This window comes from Apteryx rowi, unplaced genomic scaffold (genome assembly GCF_003343035.1).
Source record: "Apteryx rowi isolate R43461 unplaced genomic scaffold, aptRow1 scaffold_27, whole genome shotgun sequence".
In the NCBI taxonomy this organism is placed as follows: domain Eukaryota; kingdom Metazoa; phylum Chordata; class Aves; order Apterygiformes; family Apterygidae; genus Apteryx; species Apteryx rowi.
The window spans coordinates 2,414,817-2,442,750 of NW_020449085.1; the positions used below are offsets into that span (position 1 = coordinate 2,414,817).

General features: G+C 57.8%; 2 protein-coding genes across 2 annotated transcripts; one reads left to right on the forward strand and one right to left on the reverse strand.

Moving 5' to 3' along the window:
* Positions 1 to 1,874: 1,874 nt before the first annotated feature.
* ISLR (immunoglobulin superfamily containing leucine rich repeat) lies at positions 1,875 to 3,170 on the forward strand. Its single transcript, XM_026068366.1, has one exon. It carries the CDS (start codon positions 1,881 to 1,883, stop codon positions 3,168 to 3,170), a length of 1,290 nt encoding a protein of 429 aa, XP_025924151.1. The 5' UTR covers positions 1,875 to 1,880.
* A 5,524-nt stretch (positions 3,171 to 8,694) lies between these two features.
* Positions 8,695 to 25,357, reverse strand: STRA6 (stimulated by retinoic acid 6). The gene is made up of 17 exons (XM_026068397.1): positions 25,233 to 25,357; positions 20,175 to 20,253; positions 19,571 to 19,656; positions 19,227 to 19,366; positions 18,520 to 18,686; positions 18,167 to 18,292; positions 17,150 to 17,217; positions 16,808 to 16,884; positions 15,946 to 16,007; positions 15,045 to 15,228; positions 13,410 to 13,485; positions 13,091 to 13,224; positions 11,013 to 11,130; positions 10,640 to 10,741; positions 9,602 to 9,765; positions 9,144 to 9,281; positions 8,695 to 8,873 (listed from the first exon to the last, which is right to left on the reverse strand). The coding sequence occupies exons 1-17, from the start codon at positions 25,355 to 25,357 to the stop codon at positions 8,695 to 8,697; spliced, it is 2,025 nt and encodes a 674-aa protein (XP_025924182.1).
* Between the last annotated feature and the right edge of the window lie 2,577 nt (positions 25,358 to 27,934).

Below are 27,934 nucleotides of genomic sequence, written 5' to 3' on the forward strand. Positions count from 1 at the left end.
AGCGGGGCCGGTGCCCGGGCAGGGCTCGCCCGGGGCCGAGCCGGAGCCGGCGGGCCGGGGAAGGGAGGGATGGTTATTCACGGCTCTGGTATGCGCCGCGCCGCTCCGCTCCAGCCCGCGGTGCTCACACCGCCCCCGGCTCGCTCGGCCCTCAGCAGCCGCGGGGCAGCGAGCGAGGAAGCCGGGGAGGAGGTAACTGCGCCTCCGGGCGCTCCGGGGAGAGCCAGGCCCGGGGAGCCCAGCGCCGCCGTCCCGGGCCGCGCGCCGCCGCTGCCGGTACCGGTGCCGGGGGGGCAGCGCCGCCGGTGCCGGGGGGCAGCGCGGGCTGCGCGGCTGCTCCGCCGCGGAACAGCACAGCGCAGCGCAGCGCCGCGCCGGGGGTAGCTGGGCCCCGAGGGGGAGGCTGGCGGAAGGGCTCCGGGATGCGGGGGCCGGGGATGGCGCTGCGAGGAGGGAGGGGACGGAGCCGGGAGCTGCGGCCGGGCTGGGAGCACCCACGGCGCGGCCCCCGCGGCACGACCCCTCCCGAGCTAGCCAAGCTGGGGCGGAACAGGGCTCAGCCCCGGCCCCGGCCCTGCTCCCCGTGTGTCCTGCAGCCAGCCAGAGCAGCACGTGTTGGTCAGCGTGAAGGGGATTTGCCCCTGCGAACAAGGAGCTAACACCTGGCCGGGCAGGTGGGGCTAGGGCCTCTGGAGGGCACCCAAAAATTAAACCATCCAGGGACTTTAAAAATCCAGGCCCCCCTCATGCTGCTGCACTCACATTTCCTCTAGCTCCAGGAGCCCTTTAGGATCCTTCCCCAGCCCTTGAACCCCAGCCCTGGTCTCATCTGTCCCTGTGGAGCCCACAGGAGCAGGATGGGGCCCTCTCTGTCCCTGTTTGGCCATCCCACCCCAGCTTTTGCAACATCAAGTCTTCTCCCCCAGTTGCTCTGCAGGGCTTCTTATTCAGTGTCTTTATTGCCAATAAAATCTCCCCCCTCCTGCTCCAAATGACAGGGTTGGGGAATGGAAGTAGCAGCAAAACTTGCTTGCGAGGACAAAGGGGTCTCGCTGCCAGCTCCTTGCAGAGCTGCAGTTAACCTTTTGCATGGTGGGACACAGCTACCATATGTCAGGAACTGTGTGTGTACATGGTCCCCTTTGCAGGGGACAGACAAGGGCAAGACAACAAGAAGGGGAGTAAGGAGTTAGCACTGAGATTAGAAGCCAGAAACATTTAGCTCTAAAGACTTCCAGCAGTCAGGGACCCCAATCTCTCTTGCTGAGAAAAAGCCCTTTAGAGGCTATTTTTTTCCATGACATGGAAAATGTGGAGATTCTGGTTGGTTTGAGGTCTGAAAGTGTGCTGAAAATCCTGAAAGCGTGATAGCTGGGGGAAAGAGGACAGCTGAGTCTGCTTCTGGAAGTATTTTGATGCTCAGCCTGGATTGATTTTAGTAGAAATGGAATAAACAGTGAACCAGGAGTTCAGGTAGAAGAACACTTTCCGTCCAAAATCTGAAGGGGCATAGGGTTCCCAGAACAGGATGTTAATTGGGGAAAGTGGCCCAGGTTGTGACATTTTATGAAAGACTAATTGAAGAGACATTTCCTAGTGAAGAAAGAAAACGTTTCAGTGGGAAGTTTTTGGCCAGCTCTTCTCATGTAGGTATTTGAAGGCTCTGTTCTTTGCATAGAAATGCCTTACTCAGATTAGGGAATATTTTAAATAGCCTTCTTACCACACCAGCTGAATTTCTGTGGATAATCACATGGATGTTTCAGTTCTTTGCTGTTTCCTATTATTACTTGGCAAGGAAAAACAAATCCCCAACTCAGCTAGACCCGCAGTCGTGTCCCAGGGAGACAGAGAATGTGGCATCCCGTTCATTCCCCTCCATGTCTCTGTTCTCAGGAGGAAGGATGAATCTGCTTCTCTGCTGCCTGGGCATTGCTGCTCTGCTCAGGTCCAGCCTGGCCTGCCCCAGGACCTGTGCTTGCTCCATAAAGAAGAATGGACGCCTGCTGGCAGAGTGCGCCTACAAGGAGCTGCAGGAGGTGCCGGAGGGGCTGTCACCCAATGTGACGATCCTCACTCTGTCGGCCAACAGGATCAGCTCGCTCTGGGAGAGCTCTTTCTCCGAGGTTCCCGAAGTGCAGTCGCTGTGGCTGGGCTACAACCAGATAAGCTCCATCGAGCCAGGTACTTTTGCACAGTTGGTGCATTTGAAGAACCTGGACCTGAGCCACAACAAGATTGTGGATTTCCCCTGGAAAGATCTCCGCAACCTCAGTGGCCTGCAGATCCTGAAGATGAACAACAACCGCCTGGCTGGGCTGTCCCGGGATGCCTTCTACTCCCTGAAGGACCTGCGGTCGCTGTGGCTCAATGACAATGACCTAACCACCCTGGCCGAGGGCACTTTTGACAACCTGCCCTCCTTGTCCCAGCTGCAGATCTTCAACAACCCCTTCAATTGCTCCTGCAAGGTCTTCTGGCTGAAGAAGTGGACTGAGAATACCTCTGTCTCCGTCACCAAGGGGGGGTCTATCCTGTGTGTGGCTCCCAACAGGCTCAAAGGGAGGGCTGTGACAGACATCCCCGACCACTACTGCATTGCCCCTTCTGTGCAGCTCACCTACCTCTCTAATCTGGACAACACTGTCATGTACGACGGCCTCACCCTCACTCTGCACTGCAGCGTGGCGGGCAATCCCCCACCAGAGATCCGGTGGAAGATCCAGACCTCCAGCCGGAGCATCGAGATCAACAGGCCCAACGTGGCAAGAGACGGAAACATCCTGCCTCCCAGACGCACCAAGCAGAGCCAAGAGCACTTCCTGGTCTTCAAGAATGGCACCATGGCCATCCCCAACTTCAGCAAGGAAGATGAAGGCATATATACCTGCCTAGCTGTCAATGATGTGGGCATGCGGGAGGTCTCAGTCAACGTGGCCTTGGCTGGGTCAGAGAATCCAGCTGATGACCTGCTCCGAAACGCCCCCCAGGCCAGCCATCTGGGAGGCCGGAGCTGCTACAAGGGAGATGAATTGGATCCCTCTGGTGCTGGAGAAAAGCTGGTGATCGTTTACCATGTGCCAAGGGAGTCAAAGAGCAAGGCTGGAATAGTGCCTCAAGTCTGGCTGGGGACCCTCCTGCTGACTTTGGGCATCGCTCTCTGTTGTTGAAGGAAGGAGGAGGAAACAGTGCCTTGGGGCTTCCCTCTCCTTCTGTATCATTTATCTTCACGTAGTGCCATGCGTTTGCTGAGCTTCTGAGAACCGCAGGAGGTCAGGAGTCAAAGGGGATCCGAGACTCAAGCTGGTATTTCAACCCTTCGTTAGATGGGAATCAGGGCTGGGCTCCATTAGTCAAGAGCTTCAAACAAGCTAGAGTGAAATCAGACCTGAGGGCAGACCTTCACCATGCCTGCTTCCTTCCAGGTGTCCAAATCTGCCACCTACTAACTTAGCTCCCCCCCAAGACCAAAGTGTGGCTGCAGGAAAAAAGGCCACCCTTGATGGGGTAAATGGCACCCAGCCTGGGGGCCCATCTCTACCACCACAAGCCCTCCTCCATCTGCAGTAGTGCACAGCAGTGAGGGAGGGGAGGCAATATCTCACAAAGAGGATCTCACCAGTCCACCGACACGTAAGGGAAGCAAAGATCAGATCCCAACAGTGAGCCAGATGGCCAGACACCTGGTTCCTTTTCTAGCCAGGCACTTGCTGTCCTACTACCAACCTCATGCTAAACACTAAGAGTATAAAAGCCAGTCTGAGATTGAAGAAATAGCCTTGGTACAGGGTCCTGGGGTCGCTGGACATGTGGCTCTGGGTGGACAGAGATAACAGCAGCGCTGTGTAAGCAGTAGAGGTAGGCTGGGGAGGAGCAAAGGCATGTTGTATCAGGCCATGGGCTGGAATCAGGCTCTTTGCAGAGCAGTGGAAGCTTTTCCACTGTCTTCATCCCTGTAGGAGCACAAACAGCTCCTGCTGGCTGGAGCCTGGGAGCATCCAAGGTGTCTGCACCCTTCCCAGGCATGGAGGCTCTCTGCACTTTGCAGGATCAGGCCCTGCCGCCTTCTCCCAGGTGCGATGCAGCTGATTCTCACCTCCCTTTTGCCGCTGAAGCCCACGGTCCGAAACGCTTGGCTGGGCTGGACCCACCGAGCTGCACTGCTGTGGCTCCAAACCTGCCTCAGCAGCAACAGGAGGGGAACTGAGCCCAAAATCACTTCTCAGTGCTCCTCTCTGATGGGAAACCAAGCAGTGGCTCAGTGCTGGAGGGGGAAGAAGAGCTGTGGGAGGGAGGGAGGAAGAATGATTGGTGGCTGGAAAGCCAGGCAGACAGAGAGGCTGAGCTGCCCTGTAGCACCATAAACACAATTCTCCTTAGCGCTTTAGCATTCCCACATGGGACGTATATGCTGTGCCCGTGTGTCCCAGGGTGGCGTGGGGGAGCCTGTTGTCTCACAGGGGAAGCTCTGAGCTTCTCCACTCGCCAACCCGGAGATACGGGCAGTCCGACCCTTGCAAAGGGAAGGGCTGTGGGTTCCCCCTTCTCCTGCAGGACAGCTCGTTCCCTGCTGCGTAATGTACTCGTTCCCCGTGCCTTCTGCTAGCGCTTGTCCTGTAGGAGCCGTACAGAGCTTCCTGCAGCCAGCATTGCCTTGTATCCAAAGCTGTATGGACATATCAAAGTACCAAGCACAATAAATATCTTTTTAAACAAGCTGGTGCAAGCTGCCTCTGTGCTGCCCCCAAGCCCCCCAGACCCAGCACTAGGCAGGGCACCAGAGAGCTCTCCACAGACCCCCCTCTGTTTGGGGGGGGGGGTCTCAACCCCCCCCCCCCCTTTGCTTAGCCACGGGGAGACACAGGAGGGAGGAAGCCCTTTTCCACGGCCCTGCATGAGTTGTAGCCGTAACTTCTGCCTGCCTTCCCCACCGCAGCCTGGGCTTGCACGTGACTGTTAAGGGCTGGATCCGAAAGGGAGGGGGATGCAGTACCCCCCCTTTCCTTCCACCTCACCTGAAACCCTCCCCAGACCCAGCCTGCACTGTAGCATCCCCCCATGATGGACCTGCAGGGAGGGCATGGGGTGCCAAGGGGTGCCCAGAAAACCCCCCCCCCCCCTTGCTCTCTGCAGCCTGCATGTGCAGGGGAAGGCAGAGCCGGCAAACACCGCGGCAGAGCAGCTGTCTCAGCACTCCCAGGCCTCAGCACAAGCTCTCCAGCCCCACAATTCAATCTACAGCCAGTTTGCAGCAGTCCCCTTTTGGGAAAGAAACGGGCACGGATGGGCTGGGCTTGAGCTATCCCTCACCTGCCTCATCCCAGCATTTCCTGCAGGAACGGGTCTCCGTTATGGGCATGCACTAAGATCTCTGCGAGAGCCCAGAGGGAGGCCGGAGGAGACCGCCCAGCCTGGAGACAGCTAGCACTTCCTCATAGGAACGGCCTTTGATGCTAACGGGCGGACACATATTTTTCCCATTACAGGCAGAAAGGGTGAAAAAGAAATCCCAGCCCAGACACAAGTGCTAGAAGGCTAAATGCCAGGAAGAGAGTTTCAATTTTGTTTCATAGGACTTTTAAAACTTTTAAATCACAACCTTTCCAGACTTGCAAACCAGCTCATCCCGCAGTCACCTCAATTTTGCTTAAACCAGTGCCCTCCCCTCCCAGCCTGCACAGGAAAAGGTAGGTACAGGCGCTCGCTCCTGCAATGTCAGCTCTGGTTTGGAGACAGGGATACAAACGTAAATAGGGGGTTGGGCTCCCAACAGCCCTAAGCCATGCTAGAAAGTCTTCTGGCCACATTACAAGATTGCCAAATCGTCAACTTTGCCCATAAAAATCTTTCTGAAAGCGGTTAGATGCGGCCCTTTCTCCCTGGGTAACCACCTGCTGAGGACATGCCAGAGTTGGAGGCAGCTGTTAGCCAGGACCCCTTGGCAAAGGGGCCGGAGCCGAGCACAGCCAGCTGCCTGCGCAGCAACACCGAACACCACCGACCCCGACCCGAGCAGACCTCGCAGAGCCGCTTGCGCCCACCACCGCTACCCCTTGCTTTGCTGACGCGTGCGGCTGTTTTGTCTCCAGAAAGGTAAATGGCTCCACGCTTGCCAAGTTTCCATGTTTGCTCGTAGCTCTCATGGCAGGTTATTAGCAGTATTAAGCATCTCTCGTTCATAACGAACGGGCGCTCTGCCATGCAGCTCCACTTTTAGATGCAGCTGGTAATCCCGTACTTGGCACCGCTGTCCTAACTCACCGCGGAGCTGGGAGGTGCTGGACACCGCTGTGCAGAAACCGGACAGAGCCAGCCCCGGGGAGCAACTGTCTCACGGCTGCATCAAGGTTGCTCGTGAAGCCAGAATGGTTTATATGGAGAGAGAGGAGGCGAGAGGCCTCCGCGAACAAGAAGAGCTCTGCTCACCCCCAGGGCATGCTGCTCATGTCAACAGGGGGAAAGAAAACAAGGGGAAAAACGAAGCCACCTCCTGTCATCCTCAACAGAGCTGTCATCCCTCACCTCGGCCCAGCCCGGCGCCTGCCAAGATGGCTCGGGAAGCTGCAGGGAAGGCCGGGCTGCTGTGTAAACAGATGCAGAAATCCAGCTCCACCCATGGCCCAGAGCTGTGCGAGAGTTCAGGCATTACCAAGGCCTTCCTCTAAGTCCCTGCGACTCGGAGGCCAGCGATGCGCTTTGAGTCACACGCCTGTGCTAAAGGACCGTCTGCGGGGGAGAAAGGCGCAGCGCTGGCCAGCAGCAGGCCCTTGCCTTCGGGCGAGCTCCTCCGCCCGCTGCGCGACCTGCCTCCCGATGCAGCAGCCAGATACTCACCCTCCTTTGCCCAACACCTGCAGGACACCCAGCTGTCCCCAGCAGCACTTCCAAGGTACCCTGGCTCTCCTGAGCGCTGTGCACAGGCACGCAGACGCATACACATGTGCCTCACCCTGCAAAGTCCAACCGTAGGAAACCAGCAGGAATTACTCCTTGGGTTCCCACTGTCTTTAGAAGAGCCAGATCTGCCTCTGGTGCCACCAGTTTGTTTGGTGGCATTGTACTATGTGCCAGACACTAATCAAATGTCATCAAAACTTAATGCAGATGCACAGAGCTGCCCTTTGCTGCAAGGTGATCGCTGGGGCAAGGGGCTCAAACCACACAACAGCATAGACCCCCTTGAACGGAGCAGGCAGCACAGCAGCCCTGCTCCATGCTGGGAAGAGCAAGGCAGGCTGCAGTGTCACAGAGACTTGTTTTAGCCCAGCCGGGCTGAGGCGCTTGAGATGGTGTTAAGAAAGAATAATTAGCCACTGGTACGACTTACCAGGAGAGCTGCGGGTGCCTGCAATTGTTTGGCTGAAGCCAGATGTCCTCCCAGCCACCGAAGGCAGAATTCAATTTCAAAGGACACATAACGCACCATGGGAAGAGGTGATTCAGCCCTGCAGCAATAGCCTGGACACCCACATTAGGCCCTTTAGTCACAAAGTGTCCCGTTTCATTCCATGGAGCTGTGGTTAGGGGCCAAAAGTTGTTTCGATGGGAAAACAGACTAGCTTTGCTTTAAAATTCCCCCTTCACTAAGGCAGAAGGGACCGCAGATTTGGTCCTATCACCCCCAGGTCAAGCAGATCTATTGCAAGGCTGCCCCTCAGTGTGGTCAAAGCAAGCAGCACCCAGGGCAGCCCCAGCCACCACCCAACAACATGGCTATGACAAGCCTGTGCGTCCTCCTGTGCCCCTCCTGCCAGGTCTCCTCGAATCCCGCTTACCCTCGCCTTCAGGCATGCCTTTGGGAACCGCCGAGAGACCGAGCACACTCCAAGCGGTAGGAATGAGGTATATTTATTATTATTCTTTCCCAACTTGGCACATCCAAGTGAGGTTTAAAAACTGCTCTACTGGTCTAGCTCAGCTCACGCAGAGGCTTGCTGGTCCCAGGGAACCTCTCACTTTAAACAAAATAGGGGGTGGCAATAAGAAGCACAGGGAGCCAAGAGGAGGAAACATCCCAGTTTAGAGCAAACTGGAGAACTAAAGTTATGCGGAGATGAAAACAAATGGCTCTGCAACCTCGCAGGACAGAGCAGAGCAGGCGGAGACCAACATTTCAGCCTTCACAAAACCTGGAAAAAGTCCTGGGGCTACATATGGTGCCCACGGAGAGCCAGGATCAAACCTTAGAGGGGAGGCTCTAGGGAGAGCTGGGGATACAGGTAGCTCCTCGTGCTCATTTTGGTTAGGGATCCCTCCACGCACACAAAAACGCACACCCTATCTCTCTCTTTCCTTATTGCCTTTTCAGGCCCTGGTGTTGGGGACTCAGTGCCTGTCAAGCCACGTCAAGAATGGGTAATTGGTTGAGAACTGGTGGGCTCATTTCAGAAGTGATCCCTAGAGAGGCTCTTTCTGAGCCTCCTGAAAGGTTTAGCTTGGCTCATCAACCTCGCCGTTCCCCAGTCGGGTTTGGAGGTGACCCATTTGCCTTGGCTACGTCATCACCTCGGTCCTGGGAGTGGTTCAGCACGGGTCTGGAGCTAAAAACCAGCCCCAGTGAGCACTGGGGCAAGGGCAGGAGGCTGAGGAGGTGTCCTAAACTCCTGCCAGCACAGGAGGAGAGTCGAAGGGAGACAGCGATGGGATGAGAGTGTACATAGGAGGCAAAGAAAAGGCAGGGGGCTTCTCTGGAGGTCAGGGTTTGGGGGGGCTGAGCCGGGTCCCATTGGCTGTGGGATCGGAGAGGGCGGTTTTCCGGCAGGCCATCAGTGATGGGTTGTTGAGAAGCGTGTAGGCCAGCCACCATCGGGCTCGGCTCTGCCTGAACTTGGCTCTGCTCGATGGCACCTTCTTGGTCTGCATCAGCTGGATGCCTGGGCAAGAGAAGGAAGGGGGCAAGAACATATTAGCTCCCCCTCGCTGGGGCCACCCAGATGCCCTCTACTCCTGTGGTTAAAGTGGATGAGACCTGTCCTGCCAAGGGGTACGTGTCTGCCCACTGAAGGACCGGGCCCTGGGACAGGGACCCATCACACACCAGGCACAGGAGGCGGTGTGAAAGCGGGACCAGTGGAGGGAACACCAGAGCCACAACCCTCAGTCCCGGCAGTGCCTCTCCCCAGCCTGAGGACACGAGTACTTACCTTCTTCCACGTTGCTGGGCCTGAGCCCTGGCTGCCCCTCAGGCCTCGATAACTGCAGGAGCAGCAAGCAAAAGGCTTTCATCACCGGGTGCGACTGGCTGACCTCGATTTTCAGATAGTGGCAGTAAGCGTGGTAGCCTGAGGGAATACAACCCACCGTAAATGCATGTAGCAGGGCCAGAATTACCCATGAGCATTGGCCAAACCGCCCCTGCCCCACTTAATCCTTCTCCCCTGCCTCCTCCCCTCGAGTAAAGCGGAAGGCTATTTCCCCAGCTCCATCTCAGCCACAGCAGAGCAGCTCCAGGCCTGGAGATGTGCAAAGGGGGGCTGGCTCCACTCCCAAAGCCCCAGCAGCAAAAGCAGAGGAAGGGCTGAGCTCTCTCTCCTGCTGACTCCAGGACTGACTGCCAGGTTCAGGGCAGTCTGACACGATGGGGCTGGTGTCCAGTCCCCACCTGGGTCAAAGGTCTCCACGCTGCGGTTCAGGAGGCTGATGTCCAGCCGGCAGAAGTGGATGGCATTATAAAGGGCAGATATGACCATCCTCCAGAGCCCAGCCAGGACACCCACCAGAATGTTGATGGGGAAGAACAAGTAGCTGACTATGTAGAGGGCTCGTCTGTGGATGAAAAAGAAGGAATAAGGGAGGAACACAAACCCCTGGTAGCCAGGGAACACAGCCCTCCCCTGGCAGAGGAGCCTCCGGCCAAAATAAGCCTCCCACCCTTCCTCCCTCTCTGACAGGCGCTATCTCTGTTTGGGGTGTCTCCATCCCATGGAAAGAAGTGAACATCTTTCTGGGCTCTCAGAGAGGGGACAGCATGGAGTATCAGGGAAAACTTGGATGCTTGGCCTCCAGCACACATAGGGTCTCCATTTCTCCTTGAGTGTCTAAATACCAGCCACAGAATGAGTCTGGGGGCTTGCAGTAGAGGATACATGGCAGACCACCTCCTACGGAGACCAGGCGAGCCTACAGCAACCTTCCTGCAATGCTGGGCAAGTCATGAGAGGCATTGGAAGTGCCCTGGCTAGGTAAAGCAGGACTCTTGGCTCAATTTCTCCCTTTGATCTTCAGCAAAAGGAAACAGCTTAAGCAATCATGCCGTGCATGAGGGTCCACACCCCTTAGTAACTTCTGAACTAGTCAGACTGAAGTTCTGTGGGCTACGAGGCTCCTCTGAGGTTTATAGACAGAGGTGGTGGAGCAGAGGACAGAGATCTTTCTAGCTCCACCCCAGCAAGAGCAAGGCTACGTATGGACCACAGCCTTACCCATAACCACCAAAGAATCCTCCCTGGGAGCAAAGCCACTAAAAACCCCTAAACCCGCAGACTGTCTCCCGTCCGCATCTCACAGAACAGACACTGCGAAGAGCAAGCCAAGACATCGGAGCCACGTGTTAAACCTACTGCAAGGTTCCCTGGGTCCTGGCCTCAGGAGGGGGCAGTGCTGCCCCTCAGCTTCCCAGAAGGCTTCTACATCCCCATACCTGTTGGTCAGCTCCTTCCATAGGGGATGCTGCTCCAGGAATTGGTAGTGAGCTGCCAGATTTTGCACGATCACAGTAACGACGAGAGTCAGCCAAAAGGGCCTGGCCAGGAGGAAAGAGGCAGGTTGGAAACCAGAAGGGTCCCAGGCAGGAAACACCATCCCAGGCATCAGAAGTCTCCAGCAAAGCAGAAGGAGCCCAAGATAAACCCTCCTCTTAACAGAGTATCCCAAAACTCGGCAGAGAGGTAGATCACATTATGGCCATTGACAGGAAATCTGCCTGGGGTTCCTGCACCGGGGAAGATGCCTGCAGAACAGTCTCCCACTCCTCCTGCCTTGCCTCTGAGGACCGAGGGCTGACAAATACTCACCACATGTTCTGAAGGATTTTGAAGAGGTACGTGTTTGTGCCAGATTGGAGCGGGATGACAAATAAGAAGGTAAAAGCCACCGAGCAGATGAAGAAAATCACTTGCTGGATGAGGAGACCTTTGAGGGAGACACAGGAGGGAAGTCGTCATGCAGGGAGGGAAGGAGAAGTGGAAGAAACCATCATGTTTCAGAGCAAAAAGATGGCCAGAGTTATGGCTTGTCTGCAGAGGCCCTCTTCCTCCCTCTGGCTCCAGGACAGTTCAACTGAAGATGGCAAGTCTTGTTGCATTTACAGTAGGATTTGCACTGCCCAATCACTTAGGTGCATCGACTCTGCTTTCCAGCTCCATACCAAACCCACAGAGGCTGCTTTGACAAACCTGCCTGATTCTTGGGGGTGCCCCATGCAGAGAAACCAAATTAAGGCTGAAGGAGCTTGCTGGAGCCCTGGAAGCCAGAGAGTCATGAGCCTGCACCTTCTCAGGGCACAGAGTCAAGGCCATGCAGCCACGTGATGTCCGAGCTACTTGTTCACAACCAGCTTGGTGTCCCCAAGCAGCCTTGCAAAAGGACAAAAGTCATCTCCCCCGCTTGTTCTTATTCCCCAAATCCATGTTCACTTCCTAGCATGTCTTTCACTTTAATCCCATAAAAAGCCTGCAAGATCCTTACCTGCCTCCCCGCTCCAAACACAATGCTTCGCGCTGGATTTAATTACGAGTTCAGCCTTTCTTATCATGCGCTGCATTATCCCCACAGAGAAGAGCCATCTCTGGGGGCTGCAACTACTATTTCTCATCATAAAAATCAGCCTGAGCTGTGATTTCTAATCGTAAATCACACCGAGTTCAGCAGTGACTGCAGTTCATTTTGCCTGATCTAAGATGGGAGCAGTTGGAGGCCGGGCAGCACACGGCTCATTCATTCAGCTCAAGTGCTTTACTGTAATGACTTGAAAAATAGAGTTTTAAACAGGAGTCAGATTCACAGCATCTGGCTGGAAGACACTGCAAGCAAGATGGACCCAGCTTTGTCAGGGAAACCCCAAACACAGGGTGGCAAAAAAAGCTGCTCCTTGTTGGCGAAGGCGTGCAAGAAGGTGCCAGCGGAGCGTTGCACCCGAGCTCCTACCTTCACACCGATCTCTGCAACCGGCCTGCAAAATAGGTGCCCTTTCTGGAGCGGTGGTCACCAGCAGAGCTGGTGGTCCCCCATCTGTCAGCAGTCACCTCTCCAGACCCCTCAGCTTGACTGTCCTACACAGGCGAGAGCAAAATGCCCCTCGGCAGCCTTAGAGTGCTGATATGGTCTGGAATTGCACATAAATCACAGCAAACGCTGCTCAGAGGGACGTCCCTATGCTCCTCACACCATTGGGTAGAGAAGCTTTAAAATATGTCCAAGCAACACTGGAGTGAGCATGGAGAGGATTCAAATGCCTTTTATTTCTTGCAGCCTTACGTGGTCCAGCCACCTCTTTTCAGGGCTAGGGAGCTGCTGGGCCAGGCCGGGGGGGAAGGCACCACGTGCCTAGCAAGGGACACCCTGGCACGTAAAGCCTGAGACCACAGGAGACAGACAGTCCTTTCCACGAGACGCTGCGACAGCTTCTCAAATGAAAATATTTGGGCTTGAGCCCAAATGACTTTTTTTTTTTCCCCCCCAACCATTTGGTGTTCAGCATGGTTTTCCCTGCAGAAGGCCAGATTGTGCTTGGGGAAAGAGGAACAAAGGCCCCCCGAGCTATCCCTTCTCGCCCGCTGCCGCTACGGCTTAGCCCACTGCCATTGCTGCCTCCTCCAGAAAGGCTGACACCGCCTGCGCCGGTCGTCCCAGCGCGAGGACCGCTGCTCTCCCCCAAGTACCCTCCATGCAGGCCCCCGGGGAGCACAAAGACAACCCGGGGGACAGGGATGGAAATCAGGATGGTGCTTACCTGGGCAAACATCAGCTCTGCTGCACTGTATAACCAGGACAGACTCTGGTGACTGGCATCAAGCCTGTCCCATGGGACAGTGGCCACAAACAAGGACCACAAAACGGGGCAGAAAGGGGTTCAGGAAACCCGTGCATTTACCCAGGCAGACAAAAGCAGTCTGGAAGCCAGCGAAGCTCATCCAGCAGACAACAGCTTGTCGGGAAGGGCGCAGGATGTGGGCTTTGTAGAAGACATTCAGCACGGCCCCTTGGTACAAAGCCTTCAGGTTGTTCCTGCAGGGAGGGAGACCAGAGGCCAGCTGCACCCAGGCTTGGTGCCGGGGATCCCGCTGGCCACAGGAGCGAGGATGGGAAGTGGGAACGGGGAAGAAGCAGCGATCCCACACCCTCCACCATGGCTGCCCAACTGGGAGGACGGAGGAGGGACTGGGAGGCCGGGAGCATGGCCAGCGCCTTACCTGTGCATCACCAGGGTCCTCATCAGCATGGCAAACGTCAGCAGGCAGCAGAGCACCAGGGAGCAGATGTAACACACTGCACGGAGCAGGGGGACATGGTCAGCCTCAGAGCGGGGCGGCTCGAGGAACGGGAGAGGCAAGGGCAAGCCAGTGCCAGCTCATGCTGTTTGGGGCCCTCACCTTTACAGCGAGCTGCTGTTTGCCCCCTCCACTTTGCACCCAGTGAGACAGGGTGGACCCCTGATCTGTCCCAGATGCCCCAGACCCAGGCTGTCTCCCGCGGCACAGGAGCGATCCCCATCCTGCGGGCTGAGCGTTGTGTCTGCCCCGCTCGGAGCCCAGCCTGGGGCTGCGCTGGCCTCTCTGTCCCACAGCAAATGCTGCTCGGCCCTGCAGGCACGCTTTCTCTTGGGGGGATTGACATGCATATTTGGAAAAATAGCTCAAAAGCTGTGTGCAGCATCCAGGAGCACTGCAAGGGGCTAAATGATGCATGGACATACCCACAAGCACGACCTGGATCTGCACTGTGCCTCAGTTTCCCTCCCCATTCCCTTCGCACTGCAAGGAGACCCTTCTCCATCTCCCATGGGTAACATTGCCAGCACTGGTGAGACAGGCTCAGGAAAGATGCAGGCGGCCAGGATAGCTCAGCATCAGAAATATGACCGAGCAAGACATCATGGGCAGTGCGAAGGAAAGAGCCTGGAAAGATGCTCCCAGAAAAGGAGATGCAGGGGGAAGGCAAGCAGGAGGGGGAAGGAGGAGGTACAGCAAGAGCGATGGAGACATCAGGATAAAGAAGCCAGTAAAAAGGACGTGAGAGACTCGATGACTCAGGAAGGGCTGTAGGAAGGCCTCCTCGGCTGGCTGGACACGAGGGCAATGCCGTCGAGGCAGAGCGGTCTCCCCGACAGCCCCGCGCCCCAGCCCCGTCCAGGGCTTTCAATTATCTCATCCCCCCCGGCGGCTCCGCACCGGGGCTTTGGAGCCGGGGAGACAAGGTGCCATCTGCTCAATTCCAGCACATATCAAAGCCCCCCTGAACAGCAGCAGCTGCAGCCCAGGATTGCTGGCTCTCCCTTCCCCGGCTCTTGGCACTCGGCAGCCGCTCGGAGATGCCTGGCACGCGACCAGGCTCGCGCGTTTGCCTTTCATGTCTTCGTGGCCCAGGTTTGTGCAGAGGCAGCTGGTTTTTAACTCCCCAGCCTTCAAACGCAGCCTGCGAGGGGTCGGGAAGCACATCCCGCTTTGCCCAGCCGGGGGAGGCTGGGAGAAACTCAGCCTGATCCCAGGGCAGCGCTCCGGCCCCCTCCGCTCGCCGCACATCCCCAGGTCCCAGTACACCTCTCCACGCCGCCTCCGGGAGGAAAGGGAGCACAAGTCGTATGGGTGGGGAAACTGAGGCACGGCGCAGTTACAGGGCTTGTGAGGAGCACACCCAGAGAGCTCTTGTCACCAGAATGATGGGTTGCCTTGAATCGAGCAGCCGTGCAATGTGGTGGGGACACACATTATTTGGGAAGGGAGCGGAAAGGGAGCTTGCGGTGCCGTTTGGACCAGAGCAGGTTGCGAGCCCCCAGATTGAGGCTGGGGATGGGACTGAGCAGGGTCAACGTGGACAGAGCCACCCACCTTCCAGCGACCACAGGTAGTACTTGACGGTGCTGAGCTCCATCTCCATGTTGCCCGGGACGCCACCGGGGTTCTCCGAGGGCACCAGGCCGAACTGGACCAGCAGTACGACCACGTCCTTGGTCATTTCCACCCGCACGATCTGAATGGTGGGGACGACTGCCACGAGGAGCAGCAGGGCTACCTGCGAGGGACGCCCGAGTGAGTGGTACCCCGGGAAAGGCCCAGCCCCTCGCACGGGCTGGGAACGCTTTCCATCCTCCACCCTGCGGGAAGGGGACAAGGGAGGGCTGGGGAGCTCCACCACTAGTGGAAAAGAGCGGATCTGAAGAGGTACAAACTAAAGCTGCAAAGGCAGCACCCGAGGGAGCACCTTGGGACAGGGAGATGGGCAGCAAGGTGCAGAGCCCGTGCTTGGATGGGTGACATCCAGCCCTGGCGGCGGGTGGGAAGCCCAGGTCTCACCGTGGCCGGGAGGAAGGGACCCTGGCGGAGAAGGGGCATCGGCCCCGGTCGAGGCCGAGGTGACTCTGCGGTGGCTCTGAGGCACGCATGAGCCCCAGTGTCACAGCACCTCACTGCTGAGAATACGGCAGGGTGACCCCAAGCCACCAGGCTAGCTTAGAGACTTGACGCTGGCTAAGCCACGGCAGCACGTGGCCGGGCGCTGCGGCTCAGCCGAGGGACGGTAATACCTTTAGGCACGCTAATGCCATCCCCAGCAAAGGCCTGGCGCAGCCCTCGGCCCCACGGCCCTTCCTCCCCGCCACCCGGGTGCTGCAGCCGTGCTGGGCCTGGGGGGACACGGCGATGCCCTCCGCGCTCCCCTGCTCCGGGAGGAAGCGGGGAGAGAGGCGCCGAGGCAGCTCTGCCCTGCGTGAGCACACTGCGACGGAGTCACCTGGTACACAGCGATCACGGCCGTGGTTGTGGACAGGACGAGTTTCAGCGGGATCCGGAAACCTGTGAATGCAGGATTGCGGAGAAGCGACGCTATGGGATCGGAGCAGGGGAGCCGCAGCCATAGAGCGGGCTGCGGGTCTGTCCAACCCAATGGCCGAGCAAACGCCCAGGGAAGAGTGCTGCAACAGGGCGGCCGGATACTGGCTGATATTTCCCCCAATACTTTCACAGCCTCCAGGGATTTACGGCTCAGGAGCTGGAAGTGGTTTCTCTACCCTGAGGCTGGCTGAATTTCCCTTCCGTCGGTGTGTCCCCCCCTTCCCGCAACCCCATCGCACATCGTGTGCCCGCAGCACCCTGCGGCAGAGCCGCATCCCTCGGGTGCCACCTCCCTTGAGAGCCCCTGCTTTTCCCATGGAGGGAGTGATGAACGATTCCCTATTACTCCCCCCTTGGGGATTTTATTGACTTATCGTAACATTAGCAAGCATCAGCTGCAACGTTACCAAAACCCACCCCTGAACCTCACCATCTCCCCCATCCCGGCTGAGCAGGGCAGACACAGGAGGAGGCGGGAGCCCCGGCACTGAGCTCATCCCTGCCCTGATGGGCTCTGCAGCCCATGGGGGGGGCCTGGGACAGGAGGAAACTCCTGGCACAACCCTGCTCCATCTCCCCACCCCGAGCCGCAACAGTTTGTGCAAGCCGAGGCGTCGCACGTGTCCCGGGCGGCAGCTGTCATGGCACAGATGCTTTGGCGAGGGAGCCAAGAAAGGCATTTGCTCTCCCCGGGGGAGGCAGACTGCTTGCCGAGCTGCTACTACGGCGGAGCGCGCCTCCTGGGCATGCCCGTACCCTACCTTCCCGGGGAGCGTAGACGTACGAGCCCAGATACGCCTGCACCCTTGACAAGCGGCTCTCTTCTACCTTCGTGGAGCTGGAGGGGGAATAGCAAGGAGAGGGTGAAAAGCATGTCGTAGCACGTCTTGTGTGTGCGCGTGGGGGGGACGGTCTGTCCCCATCGCAGACAGCAGGCACCCGAGGGCGGCCAGGCAGGGGTGGCACAGGCACGCTCCAGTCGTGCAGAGGGCGAGCTCCAGGCCCGCGCCGGGGATGAAAAACCCTGCCTTTACGGGCTACGCGGCTCTTTTTGCTTCACCGCCCCCCTCCCCGGGCATCCAGCAGGAAGGCGCTGTCCTTACCCGCCCTTCCGAGATCGTTTGGAGAGCAGAGCCTTCAGGTACTTCTTATAATAGCCTCGCCCTGTGACCTTAAGGAAAGCGGCAGTAAGTTGCCTGATTTGAGCACGGGACACCCGGACAGCAGGGAGAGGTGACTCTGCCTTTGGGGCCCCCCGTTTTGGATGCTGCTTCCCCCCCGCCGCACGCCAGGGAGCTGGTGCAGAGCTGCTGACGGCGCGTCTCCATCGCTCCCGGCAGCCGTCCCCTTGCCCTGCTGTCCCCGGCCACCCCTCCCCAGCACGACACCCCGCGGGCGCCCTCCGTGCCGGGTGCAGGTTACGGCTCCCGGGGATGTTAACTGAGCCCTCGTTCACCTAACAAATCTGTTTTAGTAGCACTAGCAGCAAATCTTCCGACGCCAGGAAGGTGGAAAGAAATCTGCTTTATTCCCATAAACAACAAAGCCTAAGACCAGCCTCACCGCTATGACACCGCGGCCGAAAAGCAGAGCCTGAAAAAGCTCATTTCCACCAGACAGCTTAGCGCCAATGCCTGGGGGTCACTTCAGTCCACGCTTGGGCCCACGGCTGCTTTGAAGCAGGTTTCTCTTCCCCTTTTCTCAACAAAGCCCAGCATTTCCGAAAAGCCTCCGGATTATCACTGCCTACCTCCAACCTGCTGGGAAAACAACGCTCCCCCAGTCCCAGCCTGAATGGGACGCATTGATGCCCAAGCCTCTTGCACTAAGGAGTTTATTCCAAAAATGGATTTTCACTCTCCAAATCCAGCAAGATAAACAGAGCTGCAAACTGCTCGTTCCTTTGCCATCAGAGGGCCCATGGGGATAACCGGCGGGTGGGAGAGCTGAGGGACAGGGAGAACTTCTCCCATTCCCAGGCAGCCCGGCAAGAGAGCACCGCGAACCAGCACCACAGTCCCCAAAACCGCGCAGGTGGCCAGGGTCCATCAAGGGGTTTCCCCATGCTATCACCCATCCCATGCATCACACAAATCCGCAAGGGTGCTGGAGGGTTTTACCTCCTTCTCCAAGGACTCCTCCTGCCCCGTGAAGCTCCGGATCAGCAGAGCTGGGTACCAAAGACTTAAGACCACAAGACAGAGGATGATAGGGACGTAAGAGAGCATAGAGTAATACCTGTATATCTGGGGAGAAGGAGAGCTGTTACACATGAGACCTCCAGGCCTGGGGGTCTAGCCCTGGGCAGGGGCACCCGTGCGCATGGCACACCTTAACGCCACTTCTCCAAGCCTCCTTCCAGCGCCTCCTCGTGGCAAGAGACAAAAAAGCCCCCCGAGACTTGGGTCCCACCAGCCATAGTCTCCCACCTCCTTGATGGCCACGAGGAGCGCCCAGGGAGGGGGACACGTACCTTGGGTGACTGTGGGCAATCCACCTTCTGCCAGATGTGGACCACGCAGTGGCACCAGGAGAGCAGGCAGCCCACAAGGTAGCTGGCTCTATGCCTGACCGTGGCACAGGCAACCAGCGGGTAGTAGAAGGCAGGGTAATAGAGCAAAGCCAGGATCTTCCAGTACTCTAGACAGGAGGGTGGGAAGAGAGGAGGGAAAACAAAACAGGCAAGGAAGAGAAGGAAGCGCTCTCAGGATGGATCAGGGCGAACAGGCAAAGTAATGCACACAGATTGCACAGAGGGGTGGAAGATGCCACCCAAAGCTGGACCCTGGTGGGCCAAGCCAGTGCAAGAATATCACTTTATATAACAGCCCTGCCTCCTCCTCCAGCCCCAGCAGCCAGCCCAGGGCTCCGGCAGCCTCAGCCACTGCTCTGGCCATCGCTGGTGCCTGGGGGCAGCAAGGAGGACCTCGCTCCTGCCATCCCTGGATGAGTTTGGCCCCCGCCCTGTGGCACTGCTGGCCCCGGCCGCATGGCAGGGGCACGTGTGAGCCAGCTCACTGCGGAGCTCGCTGCACGGCTCAGCCCGCCCAGCCCTGCCAGCCTCCCCGCCACGAACCCACGTTTTCAGGGAAGGGCTGCCTCTACTGGGGTTGGGAGGAAGGTGGTGTCCACCTTGCTTCGGGGCCAGCCCTGCAACAGAGGGATGGTGCTTGCCCTTACCGCGGTTGTGCTGGGACGAGTCGGAGATGAGAGGCAGGGGGTCACTGTCCAGCAGCAGCACACAGAGGGAGGAGAACAGGATGCCAAACACTGCGGCCACCAGCCCTCGGTTACCCTCCTCCTCCAGAAAATTGGCCGGGCTGCAAAAGCGGGGGTGTTAGTGTGGCACTAAGACCCCGCAGTGGGGGGGTCCCAGCACCCCAGAGCTGGTTTATCCCATGCCAGCCGGGTGGCCACACCTCCACACGCCACCACTCCCTTTGCTGCAGGGCACCAAGACCAGTGGCAGAGAGAGGCTGAGACCCTCGAATTGGGTGCTGCAGCAGGGCCGAGGGGCTGGGTACCTCAGCAGTCCGGGGACGCCGTTCCAGCAGCTCGGGTGGAGACGCTTGCGTTTCACCAGCAGGGACAAGCCGATGAGCACGGCCAGCTGCCAGAAGAGGGGAAATCAGGTCGAGGGAGCAATAAATACACCAAAGGGGAGGGGGGGTCTTGGTGAGGAGCTCAGACATGCTGCGATGGGACAGGGGACTGTTCTGAGACACCATTTCCAACCAGCACTCTAAACACAGCCATCCCTGAAGTAGGAATAGACACGACTCAATCCTCGAGAACTTGGGTGGGAGAGAGGTCACCTGCTCCAAGATCTAAATGCCTTAGGGGGATCATGCCGGAAAAATCAAAGCTTTTCATTGCCTGCTGACCAAATACAGAAACGATGGAGCTCTGCAAACCCCCCATTATGGCTTCCCAGCTCGAACCTTTCTTGATCACAACTGAAGAACCCAGGCTGATATTCTGCACCAATATTTGCATCTACACAGAAAGGGAAATGTCACGTTACTGCTGTTTTCTAGTGGATGCATGACTGCATCTGAGCTAGGGGATAGTATCCATGGCATCGGGGCAGACAACCCATTACCCTGGCGTGGCAATACAGGTACTTACGGAGATGGGTGCCATACAGGTGTGATAAAGTCTGGGAGAAATGGTGGGGTCGCAGTCTGGGATAACATTGGGAAACATGCTAGAAAGAAAAAACACACACATGGTCTCATTTAGTCCCACAAGGAAAGAGCAAAGATACAGGAGGCCAAGTCATTCCTTCTGACTCCACACCATGTGATGGTGCATTAGCTGCTCTGAAGGCTTAGGGAGAAACTCTTCCTGTGCGACCGGGATGCAAGTGCGTTAGTCATCCAAGGGAAATCCACACAGCATGAACAAAAGCCTGCCTTCCACAGGGCATTTGGGTGGAGGGAAGTCTTCACGCAGCAGGGTGTTGTGGGGAAAGGAGGTATTCCAAGGCGATTCTAAAGGAAGGACTAGGAAGACTGGAGAGATGGTTGACTTGGATTTGCATGCCAAGATTAGAAGGGGCCTAAACATCCACTGTTTGACTCAGCGATGACAAGCAGAGACTGCTGAGCCTCAGAAAACATTTTTATGGGGTAACTCTCCAGGCCCACGTGTGGCCTGATACTACAGCAGAAGAGCCTGAGGTCTGACACTGAGGAGAACCAAACCTCCCAGGAGCAGTGCTGAGCAGACGGGGATGGGGGAGAGATGAAGTCACTGTCATGGGACGGCTTTTACGATGAGGTTAGAGTGATAATATCTGGGAATGGCTCAGAGCTGATCCCCGGGCTCTGCGCAGCCCTGCACGCAGGGACTGCAGGAGGACACCAAGGCGGACCAGGAGATCAGCAACTGAAGCAGCAGCCATCCCTTACCTTCTCGGCAGCCCTACCTGTTTTGTCACTGCTTTTTCATGACATCCAGCCTGCAAAACAGCCTCCCACGAGCAATTCTCATTGCCACTCACTGTTATGCCATTAAGGCCTCCTAAGGCACCATGCTTATAAAACGGCAGCTAGGAACGAGGTGGGACGAACACACCTTGCAGGATGTTTCCACTCGAGTGCCTCACCTTTCCCGTGAGAGAGAGGAAGGCCAGCCCAGGCCCCCGTGCACCCGAGAGCTCCGGTGCTGCCATGCCACGGGACGAGGGCGCAGGATGAGGCAATGTTTGCCTGGGGTAGGTGCGTGCTGGACCCGCATCCCCCAGCACGACCAAGGCCAGCCGAGCAGACAGGCGTTCCAGGCCTCGCTTTATTTATTTGCTCTCTGGCCTCAATTACATCCTCTAATCTCAGCTTTGCTGCAGGCCTCCTCCTTCGCCCAAGGCCAGGCATAAATAAGCCTGCTCACCTTCATTGAACACTGCGGAGCTGGGGTGGGCACCGGGCTGCGGTGCGGCCGTACAGCAAATCACTGCTCCTCCTGGGCGACGGGATGGCACACCCCATGAGCCCCCTAACTCTCAGGTCCCCACGCGAGCCCTCGAGCCTGCAGAGCCTGCGCTGGCGGGGGCAGATGGGCTGAGCAGCGGGAGACAGGTCCCTGCCATGTCGAGAGACGGAGGCGAGAGAAGCGCGGGCCAAGGGCTCGGTGGCACCAAGCTGCTGGCAGGGGATGCGGCTGGAGACGCCCGTGAGCGAGGAGCACAGGCTGATTCGAGGCGGAAGCTTTTTGGGGCCCTGCATGCACAGGGCAAAATGCCGCTTTCTGGACAAGGGGGCTTGAAACAGATACAAGCAAGAGCATCTGCAGAGAAGAGAGATGCCTGGGGGTCACGCTCCAAGCGCAGGATCACGGGGCCCCTTCAGACCACATGTGTGTGCACATCACACCCCAAGTGATCAGCACCCAGCCGGCCCAGAGCAGGTGCCCGAACAAACCTGGAAGAAATAAAGTGGCACCAGCCCTGTGATGTACCAGGTCTGGTTCAATATGGAAACTCCCCAGCAGCCTCCTGGTCTCTGTTAAACATTAAGAGGGGCAGATTCTTGTTTCTTTTCCCCCAGGAAAGAAGGGCAGGAAAGCCCTGTACCTGCAATCCAGATGACCTGGCTTCCTTCAAGCCCAGCTCACAGAGCCGAGTAGCAGAGCGCAGCCTGGGGCGAGCTGGGGCGGCAGGGCCAGGGGATCCAGGGTGGCCAGGCAGGAATCACTGCTCCCAGAGAGCCCTTTGCAGCAGCACAGCCTCGAGTTTCACGGAAGAAACAACCTTGTGACGTGCTTCCATTTGCCAGCACTGTGCTCTGGGTGTGCAGGCACACCTCAGCTCCGAAACCATTTTGGTTTCAGCAGGGCTTCATCATCAAATTTTCTGCGCAGATCTGAGCGTTCAGCCAAGCAAAAATGTGCTTTTTGCCATTTCTGAAACTATTGGGCAACGACACCAGTCTGTCTTTGCTGACTTCGTTTCCCCTGCACCCCCAAGCTCCGAGATCCAGTTCATTAGGCAGAACCACCATCGTGGGCCCCTGCTCAAGCTGGGTTTAAACTTGTGCTCCCAGGTGATAGGAGCTGAGAGAAAAGTGCAGCCCCAGGCACTGCGGTGAGCCAGGCTGTCAGGAGGACACGCAAACACCCACCACATGCTGTCCTCATCCATGCACCATCCATGGCTTGCTGCAATGGAGGAGGCCAGGAGGGGACAGCAACTGTTCTCGTGCACAAGCACCCCAAAGGTTCCTATTGGTGGTGTTGGCCAAGGAGGTGGAGCAGCCCTTCCTGAGCTGCTCACCAGGGAGGGCAAGGAGATTTCAAATGCCGTTTCACAACACAGAAGATTAAGGACTAGGAACAACCCTTTGGCAATAGCTGGGCTGGTCACCACTAGGATCTACTGCCCTCGCTCAGGATTAGATATCAGCTGATTGAAGAGTGTAAAACGCACCCGCAGGCAGCTGAGTCATCAGAGGGACAATAGGTGCTAACAGATGGGCCCCAGGACGCCTCTGTTCTAGCTCTGTCACTGGCCTTGCAGGACACCTTCAATAAATTGCCCTCTGCTCTGTGCCTCAGTTTCCCTTTCTGTAGTGTGGCACGATCGTTTCTCTTGCCTTGGTGAAGTGCACTCAGCTGAGGGACTAGGCGCACCGAGTCCTTGGTCCTCCGCAGGATGACCCCAACGCAGCAGCGCCTGGGCCGGTGGCTCGCAAGGGCTGGCAAATGCACCCCTGAAACGCCTCTGTCACAGCGAGCCTGTGCCCAGCCAGACAAAAGCGGCTCTGCTCTTAGGAGCACGGCAGATCTCTACGCATGGAGAGGGAACAGTCTTCGCTAGACCCGCTGATACAGAGATGTGGGGGGGAGGAACTGGGCAACCAAACTGTTGTGCGAGCCCAAGGATGCCCAGCCCTATTTTACAAGTAGAAAAACTGCTCAGGGTCTCTGCGCAGTTCAGGAGCACAGTCCCCGGCACCCCACAGGCTGGAGTTTCAGCCCGTCTCTCTAAGCAGATCAGTGTGTGCTGCCAACTCATTTAGGCCCTAGCAAAAGAGTATCCAAAAGTCCAGATTATTCCCCCAGCTGCACTTATCTCTTCAAACCCAGAAACACAACAAGCCAGAATAACCTTCCCTGCAAGTCAAAGCTTTTGGAGGCCTCAGAGCCACCAAAATCAGATGGTCAGAGAGGAGCTCAGCCCTTCCCTGAGCAGGAGCCAGCAGTGCAATCTACCCCCAGACCCACGGTGGAGCCACAGGCCCCTGTGATGTCTCCAAGTTTGGAGCCTCCATCAGAGCCACCCAGCTCTACAACCACCAAAGGTTTGCTTGTCACCTCCTCGAGACAAAATCTCAGCCTGGGCTGCAAGCACAGAGTGACCAACTTAGCAAAACTGCCCCTGGGCTGGCAGCACTACTCATGTAACGAGTTGTGGCCATCAGCTGTGATGAGAGGGGTCAGGGAAGCAGATTAACATGACACATTTCACTTTGCGACCAGGGGGAGGCTGGGAGCAATGACACCTCTCAGGCTCCGTGCCCATGAGGGAAATGAGAGCTTTTAGGGTTTCCATCACCTTTCCACGCTCAGAGGCTCAAGAAAACAGCATATCTACTGGTGCCCCAAACCAATATACCCACTGCAGGATGCCTCCCCTTCTGCCAGCTCTTGCCCAAAGAAAGGAAGCATTTTTATGGGTCCGTACAAGCCATTTGACCCACAATCACATGAAAAGGGAAGAAGGAGGATCCGTTTGCAGCACCCTGCTGTCATTTGCGTCCTAGCAAAACCGAACCGGGGGCTGGCATCTGCTTGCCCCAAGCTGTGCATTACCAGCGGCAGCAGCACACGCCCTGTCGCACAAAGCAGGAGGGCACCGGGGGGCAGGGAGGCAATCCCCTCTTCCCCCCCACCCCGGGCTGGTGTTGCAGAAGAGCCCAGCTCAATGCCACTGGCCACGGTGGCCCGTGACGCAATCCCCTCTTCCCCCCCATGCTGGTGTTGCAGAAGAGCCCAGCTCAATGCCACTGGCCACGGTGGCCCGTGACGCAATCCCCTCTTCCCCCCCATGCTGGTGTTGCAGAAGAGCCCAGCTCAATGCCACTGGCCACGGTGGCCCGTGACGCAATCCCCTCTTCCCCCCCATGCTGGTGTTGCAGAAGAGCCCAGCTCAATGCCACTGGCCACGGTGGCCCGTGACACGCTGCCATGTATTTCAGCAGCAGGTCAGCTTTACAAGGAGGAGACACAGGAAAGGAGATGGGGGGGAAAGGCTGATGCCTTCTTAGCCATCTACTGCTCACCAGCACTGCCAGCCACCGGTCTCCCCTCTTAACCAGGCTGGGTGGAAACAGTGCAGGCAGAAGAGCCTCGCGCTGAGTAACAGCGTGGCCCAGACCAAAGCACGGCGGCCCCTGCAGTTCCCGTGGGGCTGGTCGTGCCTTGGATGGGGGGAAACGGAGGCACCAAAGCTGGTTGCAGATATTGCTGGAGGGGAACGCAAAGCTCTTGCCCTGGTGAATCATTTCAGGAGAGGGACTAAACCCCGGCTGAGCTGTCTGGGAGACGCTGCGGTAAGGAGAGGGGATATAGCAGCCCCTCTTCTTCCCCGGGTGGGAAAGCCAGCACCAGCCCAGGGCAACCAGAGGGAGGTGAGGATTCTGCACCCGGCAGGGATCGGGGGGACGTGCCCGGGGGCTCGACACTTACTCGTCCTGCGGCACGGCCGGCTCCATGGTTTCGTAGATGTACCAGTCCGAAACGAGGTCGTCGGTGCTGGCAAAGCCATTGTCCAGCAGGGAGCCGTGCGCGTCCAGAGAGCCGTTGGCTGCCATGAACTACTTCTTCCTGCCTCCACCGGGCGAAGAGAGAACGATCAGAAGAGAGAAATGGAGGCAGAAAGCTCCTTGCCCTTGAGGGCTACAGGGGGGAACCCCCGCGCCCACGCAAAGGCGGCCCGGGTACCCTGTGAGCGCGTTCGGGTGGGCCCCTGGAAACGCGAAAACAAGAAGAGCCAAGACTTTATCTTCTAGGGTCACTCCCACTCCTGCTCCTCTGCCCGTCTCTCTCCCTCTCCACTTTACACCCCTTCCCGCGGCCGAGGAGGCGGCAGGAGGGCGAGAGGAGGAGGTGGCGGGGGCCGAGGGGAGGGAGGGGTGGCTTTCAAAATCCAGATCGCCGCCACGAAGGACCCAGCCTTTATCTGAAGTCCAAGAGAGAAGGAAGGACCAACCCCCCCCCCCCCAATGTGGGCGCTCCGGACAAACCTCATTGGGCCCCGGGCTCTCCCTCCCTGCCCCTGGATGCTGATAGAATTGGAGCCTTTGTTTGGGTTGTTTAACAGTATTTACGTGAACCACTTGAAAAACAGTGCAAGGGTCAAGTTTTGGCTTCCCAGCACAGCACGGGCTGTCTTGCAAGGCAGCAAGGAGATCGGGGAGGCAAGCGGACGGAGAACTGGCCCGCAGCCCGCTCCCTTGGGCCGGTGATCCGCACACCCTGCCCAGCGGGGACGCCCCGCGCCGGCTTTCCATGGAAACCTCTGCATTGATAAGGTGTTTTTTTTTTTTTCATTCTCAAGAAGCTGAACCTGGCCTGGAGGGAGCACCCCCCTTCCCCGTCCCCACGCACGGCAAAGGGAGAGCAGCGCCCGGCTCCCCGGGCCTCACCAGTCCCTGAGCATGGACAGGGCAGGGAGGAAACGGGAACAAACCGAGCTCTTAAAACACGGGAATAGGGAAGAAAAAAAAAAAGGAAAAAAAAAGATACCCGAGTGATAGCAGTGGGCGCGCAGAGGCGCCCGCGTGCCTGGCGTCAGCGTGTCCTGCTTTTCCCCAGGCTCGGCTTTGCAGGGACGCCTCCGATTTGAGCCTCATTGTCTGACCGTCCCTTTGGGCGCCCAGTCCCCGTCCCTCGGGCCCGGGCGCTGGCTTCCTCCCCCCATCTCTGCCCCACGGCGGCCGTCCCTGGAGAAAACCGTGGCACTTGCCTGTGCCAAGACAAGCCTGCTCCGCTCCTCTCCCTCGCTAACAATAAAAAGGAAGAGCAATTTGTCGTAGCGCCAAACCCAGCGAGTTTTCATCTTTCCTTCTCGCTGTTGTTTTCTGCGTGGCACTTGATGGCTTTGGCTCAGGCAGCCCCGTGCCCTCCAGGGCTGCCCTGCAGCTATGTTTCACAAGCTGTGACCTATTTCCCAGCGTCGCTATCAGAAAGACACCGCCGTTCCCTCTTCCCTACGCGGCAGTGGGGACACCGAGGCGCACGCAGCCGCTGCAGGAGCTGTGCCGACACCCACAGCAGGGCAGGGAGCTGAGACCACCGGGAGGAAGGAGGAGACATGAGAGTCATCTCTACCTGGAAGTGTCAGGAAACCCACGAAACCATGCTAGGGAAACCTTCGCTTGCCCAAGGACCAGCTCAGTGAAGCCAGAGCTTGGCACGAACGTCAGCCCCTGCAGCGCTCACGGCTCTGCCTCGCCTCCCCAAATGCTGGGCACCCTCGGCACTGCCGCCAAGCCCCGGCCTCCAGCACAGGGCCTGGGGACACCGGTCCGGCCCATAGCCACCACATCCCACCCCGGCTGGGCCCCCGCTCAAGGAAATTCCTCGGAGCCCCCGCCAAGCGCTGCTCCGCAGGGAATCCCGAGTGGCTGCGCTGCATCTCCCGGGGTGGAGATGGATGACTGAACCGGCAGCTTTGCTCCAGGCTGCTGTTTATACAGCTGGTGTTCGCCAGGAAACAACGCTGGATACGGCTCGCCAGCTTCAAAGGCATTCCCAAGATCACCCGATGGGCTCGGGCCCCATCCCTCCCGCAGGCAGCTCCAGCCCGAGACAGAAGTGTCACACGCTGCCATGACCACACTGTCCCAGGGCCTTATGGGCTCGTGCTCTGCTGGACATTGCACCCAAGGCCAGGTTTTGGGTCCCCTCCAGATAAGGGAGGAGCAGGTATGGGCGCCTCCTCCACAAGATGGGCTGAGGCCTTCACCCCCTTCATGGGGGGCAATAAATCAGCTAGAAAGCAGGTCCCATCTGCCCTAGCCTTTAGCAGCGGTTACAGCACCATCCTCATCCCATCCCAGCTCAGGCTTCAGTGGAGGAAGGACCAGCCCTGGGTGCATGCCCTACTTGCTGCTCCTGCTGACAGCCCAGAGCAGGTTCAGGCCCCAACTCCGTCCCGGACCAACCCAGTGCACATGTTTCAGCCTCAACACATCGACTTTCCAGACATCCCTTGGTTTCGCCTGCTCCGGGAAACAGCTCTGACCTCACCTCCCAAGAATGCAGCACTCCGTAAAAAGGTAGAAGGAGCCTCTAAAAGATACACAGTTTGCGACAGCACATGCGTTTATGTCTCCTAAGGCCTGGAAGCCCCCTCTCCATCCCCTAGGATCGCTGAGGGGCTGCAG